The 8,558-nt window shown below is 49.3% G+C and overlaps 1 protein-coding gene across 1 annotated transcript; it reads left to right on the top strand.

Annotated features, from left to right (window-relative positions):
• Nucleotides 1–3,257: 3,257 nt before the first annotated feature.
• POU2AF3 (POU class 2 homeobox associating factor 3) lies at nt 3,258–8,208 on the top strand (the record flags this gene model as incomplete). Its single annotated transcript, XM_080631650.1, has 5 exons — nt 3,258–3,305; nt 3,517–3,660; nt 5,695–5,752; nt 7,319–7,545; nt 7,870–8,208. 5 exons carry the CDS (start codon nt 3,258–3,260, stop codon nt 8,206–8,208), a joined length of 816 nt encoding a protein of 271 aa, XP_080487776.1.
• Between the last annotated feature and the right edge of the window lie 350 nt (nt 8,209–8,558).

Genomic DNA, 8,558 nt, shown 5'->3' on the forward strand with positions numbered 1-8,558 from the left:
CAGCAGCCACAGCAAGGGCTTCAAGGGCTTCAGGTCCCAAACCTCTTAGGCAGGCCTGTGTGCTCCCCTGTGACCCCCACTCTCTCTTTTGCTGCATCACAGGTAGGAAGAGAGAGCTCCTATCCAGAATGGTCCATAGGAAGCATCTCTACAAAGCCACCCCAAGCAAGGAGATTCAGACCCACATTTCAGCACAAGGAATGGCATCACAGCTGCACTCACTCCCCACAGAAACCAAGTTCAATTAAAGGAAAAGATTCAGCTGCCAACAATAGCCAAACTGCACTGCTGGTAGATTATTAACAGCCTGGCCTGCTTTCTGCTGCAGCCAGCTATTCCCAGGGCATGGCAGAGACTCTGGTGCCCAGGGAGAAGTTTAAATGCAATCTAAAACTCCCAGCTACATCAGTATTGCATAGTGATGAAGGGTTATCCAGAAACTGTGCCACCCTACCACACACCAAAACCCCACCACTTACAGCACACAGAGCAGGCCAGCACTGCAGCATGCAAGAAGATGGGGGGCAATTTGTGCAAAGAGAGCAAATAGGGGAATTAGGGGAAAATACAAATAAACTCCAATACAAGCCCGGTATCTGGGCAGAGGGAAGGGTGTGCTGTGGAAAGAAGCAGGGTTTGGGTAGCTTCAGCTACCTGGGTGTCCAGGGTGTACCACCACACCCACACACTGCCATTTGGGCCCCAAAATCTTAGTATTTAGCCTTAAAATGGGAAGAAACATGCAGAAAGCAGCTCAGCCCCTTGTAGAGTCCTCTCTGCAGGTAGCAAATGAAATATGAGAGGGCTGGAGCCCAGCCTGTGCATCTGAGGGGAAAATACTGAGCCAGTTTTGAGGCATCTGCTTCGTTTGGGGAAAGATGGATAAAACCCTGCAAATGTCCCAAAAGCAAAGGGTGGGGAGGGCGGCCCTACCAAATCTTATTCCCCCAGACCCTCTGCTAGATGGGGATGTGCTCAGTTTCACAAAAAGATAGCCCATTTTGTGGAGCCTTTGAATATTCAAATTGAAAGTATCGCGCAATCATTGATTGTCAAATCATTGGTTTCTAGAGGTTTTAAATACTTGGCATTAGGAGAGAAAAACTCAAACTTATACCCGTAGGGATAAAACAATAATATTGTCGGGATCCACCTGTCATTGCTGCCAGGCAAGCAGGTCCCTTCGCCCCCAAATTTTAAGCCTGTCCCCTCTTGCCCCCTTCACTTGCTCTGGGGCCGGGGCCAGGGCCACCACTGCTGCTGCACCAGGCGCCCGGGGAGGTGCTGCCCACTCCTGCTCAGGATGTCCGGTAAGCCCGGCTGCGCCTCTCCCCCTGTATCCCCCCGCCACCCCATTCTGGGGCTGTTTCGGGGCTCGCCGGGGTCACTTCGCGAGTGAGGCAATCGCCTCCCGGGCGAGGAGCACCCGGCAGGGGAGGGCGGGGAGGAGGAGGGAAGGAGGCGGCTGGGAAGCGCTGCTGCTGCCCGCCAAGTGCCAGCCCCGGCCGGCCAAGGGGCCGCCGCCGCGGGGCAGCCGGCGGGGCCGGGGCGCAGCGGGCAGGGCTGGGGGGAGCCGAGGCACCGCTCGCCCTCCGGCAGCCGTCCCCGGGGGGGAGGCGCTGCCGCCCCGAACCCTGCGGCGCGGGAGGGAGACGCGGTCCCCGCACCCTCGCCCTCCACCGTTTTGTGCCCTCCCCGCGCAGCTCTTGACCCTCAGCCTGCCCTGGCCGCTCCCTGCCCCAAGCCCACCCGGACTCGCAGCATGAATTTGTCGCCCTGTTCCTGATCCCCACGCTGACCCCCAGCACACCCTCACCACCCTGCTCCTAGAACCCCAGCCCCAGCTAAATCACCCTGCCCCTTCCATCCACAGCCTGGCTGTGGCAGCCCTGCTCTTGGATGCTTCAGCTGCACAAGACTGCACTGGGGCCTCAAAGGGCTGGAAAAGCAAGATCCTTGGGGCACAAAGCTCTGCCATGGGAACAGGGGGTGGGAGCTCTCTGATACCCAGCCCCTAGGTTGCAGATGTGTCTTTACCTCATCTGCTAGTTTAAGTTGCTCATAGTGTGCTACCTGTGCAGATCAGAGCTGAGGCTGGATGTAGCATGTACTCCTCTTGCAGCTGTAGCTCCCTGGCTATAGGGAGGCCTGGTTTGTTAAATTCAACCCTTCCCTCCCCTCATTTTCCTCGTCTTCAGTTTGTTGAATAGAAACAAACCAGAAAAAGATGAGTTGAACAATCCCCAGCTGCTGGGAGCACAGCTCTGCAAACTCCCCTCGAGGCAGACCCTGCTCAGCCTGTCACCTTTCTGGAGGGACCTGCATGCCTGTTACATCACGTCCTCACCCGGAGTACAAAGGGGGCAGGAGGAGGAGGGCTGGCCGGACAGGAGGATGAAGCTGTAGGGAAAGGTTAACAGCAGAAGAGCATATGCAGGTGGGCCCTGCAAATCCAGCACTGTCTTCTTGCTGCAGCAATAGGAGACCTGCAACCTGCTGCCTTCACTGGTGAACAGCAGACTGCAGGACGAAACAACACTGGTGTTTGGTGTCTGTTTCGGTCCCATCCCTGCCAGCCATGGCATTGTGGTGAGAGGATGAGACAGGTGCCTAGAACCTGCAGTGCAGGAGGTGGGCACTGAAGAGCAGCCAGGATCTCTTCACATGTCCTCCGTTCTGCGCTTGGGGCAGCTGCCTTGGAGAGTGTGTTGCTCCACATCCCAGAGGTGGCACTGGAAGGCCAGGTTTAGGTTTGGCACTCGTTTCCTCCTGTGGGTTTGAGTTCTGCTGCCTCCTTCAGGGTGTGAATGTCAGCTGCCTGCGATGTTGTTCGGTTAATATAGAGAGTAGCTGTGAGTGTTTTACCGCGAGTAGAGCAAGTGAAAGTGATTTTTCACAATAGGTAAATTCTTCACCGTTTCCTGTACTAAAAAGCCCTCATCAGGTAGTGACTGATGATTGCTGATTGGGTTTGGCTGGATTAAAGGCATCCTAAATACTTGTTTGAAATCAATGAGTGTTGTACAGAATGAGCAAAAGACAGAGATAATCTAGGCTTTGCAAGAAGTGATTCATGAAAGCTGTCATTTTATTTGGGTTTTGTTTAGACCTCTGAGTAACTGCCCACACTTTTCCCTTGTTTTATTCCTGGTCCTCATCTGCCAGAAGTGCTTCACAGATTTATTTTCAGGTCCTAAGGGAGACAAATATGATAGGAATTTTATATAGATGCAATAAGTTAAAGCACCAAGCACCAGATGGAGCTTGGTATTAGTACACCTGGGGGGGTAGAAGGGGAGAACAAGGCAATAGGAAAGAATAAAACGTATATGATTACCAAATATAATCAACACCATCTTCTCCAGAAATGTCTGTTTGCCACAGGCTTGAAAAGCAGGCATTGAAGAAGGCTATAAACTGTGATTACAAGTGATTTATCAATGACAAGTTAATCATGTGTGATCTAAGTAGACTCCACGTAAAGCATGACTGAAAAAAATGCTGGATTTGCTCTAGGTTTTGAAAGTCTCCAATCTTCAGTGTTTTTTTCCACACATTCTTTCAGGAAAGCCCAAAGTGTATCAAGGTGTTAGAGTAAAGATTACAGTTAAGGAGTTACTGCAGCAGAGAAGAGCACGACAAGCAGCGAGCACTGCAGCAGTAAGTAAAACTCTTGTGGTGTCTGCTTTATCTCTTTATCTTTCTCTCCAAGACTGTAATCTCTGGGCCAAGTAGGCTGCCTGTCTGAGTGTAGCAGGCTGGGGAATATGGGGGAGAAGAGCATTCAGCCAGGGTAAATGCAGCAGTGACCCGAACACAACATCAGATCATCACCTCTTTGGTGATGAGCTTTTAGTGCAGGAAGAAAGCAGAACTGGTGCTTCAGAAACATAACTTACTCTGCAATGGAAGGGCCAGTATGGGCAAATTTTGGTCCAACAGCAACTCCAGTATCATTATGTTGAATAAGCAAGGCAGGCCATGATCACTGCCCCCCATGTAAAATATGGCCTGGTCAGGCTGAAGCAACAGCCCCAATGTTCGTCTAGCAGAAAGGAGGAAAACAAAGCATGGGCAAAGACCCCTTAAGCAGGGCTCCATCGTGCTCCATTAGGGCTTCTTAGCATAATATTCAAGTATACTTGACTAAATTCAGGTCTCCGATGTTTTTCAGTACCACCTGGCAGCTCGTAGCCCCATCCCTTCTAAAGGACAGGATGGAGATCTTTGTGTGTACACACACACGTACGCTCTCTCACTTTTCCAGTCTTTGTAGGAGTCCTCTAGCTCCAGCCACTCTTAGGGATTTGCATAAAGAGGTTGGTAAATCATTACTTCTTCCTGGTTCATGACATTACAGCTTTGGATGGCTTTCAGATGTATCTCCACTCCTGCCCCTCGTTGCAGCTGATTGCACAGAAGGTTGATCAGCCTGCAACCTACAGGCAGGGAGGCCTGGGTGAACAGTGCACAGAACTGCTTGGCTTTAGAGATGCTGGGGTACTCCTCCCCTCCAGCCCTAACAGAAGCAGCCTCTCCATCACAGCAGATGTCACAGGCTGCATGGAACTCTTTTTTCCACCCCATAGTGAGTTTACACAGCGTTTGTTTTGCCCACACAGGAAAAAGGGGCAACGCAGGAGGGTTGCCTTTGTGCTTTGCGAAAGGTATGCATTGTCTTGGAGAGGCCCCATAGGTTAGGGCTGGCTGGATAAGCTACCTCTGTGCACTGACAAAAGCTGAACCTGGAAACTTCTGCTGCCAGTGGTATAGCTCTGTCTGCCTTGTTGCGTATCTGCGGCCAAAGAGAAGAGGGGTACTCCTATAGGTACTTTCAGCCCAGAATAGCCGCTATTTAATGAATTAAATGCATGGGGATGAGCTAGGAAATTGTTGCTATGGAAATGAGCCACTCAGTTTTAATAATGGAAACTAAATGGAAATTGTATGAATTAAAACTGAGGGGAAAAAACCCCAACCCAATATTTGTACTTACAGACTAAAATCCTGCCCCAAACAACAAGCATCAAAACTCCTATTGCTTTAGTGGTAGATTTCTTTAGTCCGGCAGGTTAGGTTCCTAGAACAACTGATCTGTCTGCTTCAGCTTCCAGCACCCTTCACAAAATGAGACTGTCCAGTTTCACAGGGGCACATAGCTGTGTTAGAGTGGGGAGCAATGTCAGAGCTGGTTCTCAAATGCAATCAACCCCAATCACGGCGATTCAATCTGGCGCCCAGCCACAGGGATTCCTGCAATTCTCTTTAGTCATGTTTCAAGAGTTATCCCTACAATTTGTTAGCTACTCTCAATCATATTTATCCCTACGAATTCTTTGGGATCCTTCCACTGTGGATTGTGGTCGTAGAAATTAGCGCATGTTAGTTTCAAAGGCAGCCACATCTCTACCGAATTAACAGTAATAGGGAGAGCACCCTAACAAGGTGCTCTATCAAAAGCTTTACACCAAGTTGGTGTTGTGCTCCTCCAGTGCCATTATAGGCTCAAGAAAAAATCATGCTATGCACATTAATCTTGTTCTGTTAATGCTAGGGGAGTTTTCCGTATTACTCCCACGAGGTAAATAAGGTTTACATAAATATGTTGAAGAGAAATCCCGACTTACCTCAGCACACGGAAGAACGCTCTCCTGTGTTACAGTATCTGCAACTCCTTCCCTTCTCTTTGGTCAGGTTTCCTGGGGCGGCAGCAGCATCCAGTTTCCAGAGTCTGTGTCTCCACCTCACCCAGGTTGGTACAAAGCCCATCCACATGTCCCTTCCCGCCCCCTTCCCAATTTTTCCCGCAGCCCAGAATCTTTCCAGCCCTTGGTTGAGGCAGGCACCACCAGATAACAGGCAATGCAGCCAATCAGCACCTGAAAGGAGCGCACGAAATGCAGATGAGGATCCTGTGAGGCCAGCAGGGTACATATTACCCCATTCGGGAGCACAATCACATGCTCTCATTTGTGCAGTTTATTTTCCCTACAGCAAGGAGCGAGGTCTCCTTCAATAAGGGATGCTCATCCCCTAGGGAATAACATTGCTGGCATCACCGTCTCCAGGCTGCAGTCTGTGGGTCTGAATGGATCTAGAGGGTCAGATCGCACTGGAGCACTTTGCTGAGCTCCAGCAGTTGGCTGTTCTCACTCTCCTGGCAGCATCCATGGGAGTGAGAGGAGTGTCAGGTTTTCAGCAACACAAAGAGTTTCTTCCTCCAGTATGTGAATATCCAAGGCAAGTGGAGAGGGGTGGAGGGTACAGCAGTTTGAGCTTACAGATCCTTCAATTATTCTACAGCCAAAGCAGAGACCTAAAAGGTTGGGCAGGTGTGAATATATACATTAATATATACATTGAATATATACATCAATATTTAGGAATCAATTTGCTCATGCTAATAAATAACTGTGAGGCATACCACAGCTTTTTCACGCTGGAAAGTCTCCATCTGTTTATGTATTGTTACTTCCTCCTCCCCACATCCAGCTAAACACTGCCACCCTGAACTTGCAAACTGTTGGGACTCTGAGTGACTCTCTACCTATGTGCAGTTCCATTGCCTTCAGGCCTGTGCCCCTCCATGTGGACAGACTTTGCTTTTAACCATATTTGAACACAGCATGAAAAGGTAATCATTCTGAAAAGTCAGATACGCTTTCATAGCCCAGCAAGAGTGTTGCAGTACATTGAGAGCCTGACCCTACAGCTTTCTAGGAACTCACTCATAACACTCTGTGGATGCAATGCTACATTATCATTGACTTGCTGCATTTTGTCTGCTCAGAGGTTTGTCTTCTGACTGGCTGTTTGGAGTATGAAAGAGCAAATTGTTCTCCTGTTACCCTCTTCTTCCTGTAGCTGTAGCTACCTTGCATCTGAAGACTGGGTGAGGCAAAAGCTCAAGCCATCTGCCAAGCTGTGAAGCATAAATCACTGCATGGTAAACTTCTAGGTCTGTAAACAGCTGACATTTGAAGGGAGGCTAGAGGATCAAGAGTCTGAGGGAGTTTCCAGCTGGATCCCTATCCAAAACGGCTGGAGCCAGAAGAGTTTCCAGCAGTATTTACAGATTTTTGGAGCTTTCCAAAGGGACTACATTTCCCCAAGTTATTTGCATGCTTTTGAGCATCTTCCTCCAGGTGTCTGCTTCCCTAGAATATTCACCCTGAACTTGAAGGACCTTTTTCTTTGTCTAAATCCATAGGGCTACTGAACATACGAGAATACTGAAACCTGACCTGGGGCAACACCTGCCCTTTGTGAAGACAGATACTGAATAATCTGCTACTGTCTGGTTTACCTTCTCTCCTAGGACCTTTTGATGCAGAACCCATCTCTTCTGTTCCCAACTATTGTCCATCATGGCAGTTTTCAAATTGCCTCTCCTGTGAAGAAAGCCCTAGCTATTTGGAACAACTGGTAGATTCCTGTCTTCAGACAGAGGCACCCTCAGACCCAGCCTTCAGTGGTTTCCAGACGTCCTCACACTACACCTCAGATGCCTTCCAGCCAGTCCCACACTGCTTTAACCAGGGCCTGGTAAGTTTTGTGTCCCAGGGGAACAGAACAGGGAGGAATGTCCTTTCTACACATCTGCAGATTTTCTGCAAAGGATAGCCCAGTTCCTGCTAGGGGTTGTGTAACTCGCAGACAAGTTCCCTATTAACACTAATGTCACAGGAACTGCCTCTTGGGTTTAAGCTTCCAAGGGCCAAACCATCTCCCTGGCTAGCCAGACCCTCCTGAGAAAGGTGATAGCATTGAAATTCTGGCAGCTGTCCACATTTCCCCAGAAGGCACCCTGAAACATCCTGTGTTTTGTTGTTTGTTTTGGTTTTTCTTTTGTTTTCTCTCAAACTCTAGGCTGCTGGATCCCCCAGTTCAGCTGATCCGTCCAGCCCGTTGAACTATAGCTGCTCTCCTCCTCAGCTATCTCCTTTCACCCCACTGACCCACAGCCCACCCTCTGCTCTGGACTCCGAGACTTACAGCTACCCTGCAGAGGAATGGTCCTGCCAAACCCCCTCCACATACACCACCTCTGCCTGCTGCTGCACTGCCTATGGCTCCCAACATGTGGACAACAGGGTCCCACAGTACTTCCCCTGCCCCAGCACGGACTGCATGGACTACCTACCGCCCATGGCCATGGCCGATGACTTCTTCAGAAGGGATAGGAACTGTGACATCTGCTATAGCTAATGGGGACTGTGGTTTTACACATCCACTGTATCCAAATCAGATTAATTGCCCATGAACTATGCAAAGATGTGCTGCCTAACACAGTTCAGTTTATTCTTCACTACTCACACATTTTCTACATGACACTGTCACTACATTAGTCCTCCTGTCTTGTATGGTCAGGGGTATTGAGGTGTTTTGTTGTGGTGGTTTGGGATTCTTTTGCTGCCTTACCAAACACATGTAATTAAGCCCTTTTTGATACAAATAAATAATTTGGTACATATGCTGAAGCCTGTTCATTCCTCATGTACTTTTCTTTTCTGCTAATGATGCAGGATCCTGACCCTGTTTCTCATACAGGTGAGGAA

This window comes from Psittacula echo (genome assembly GCF_963264785.1).
Source record: "Psittacula echo genome assembly, chromosome: 18".
In the NCBI taxonomy this organism is placed as follows: Eukaryota; Metazoa; Chordata; class Aves; order Psittaciformes; family Psittacidae; genus Psittacula; species Psittacula echo.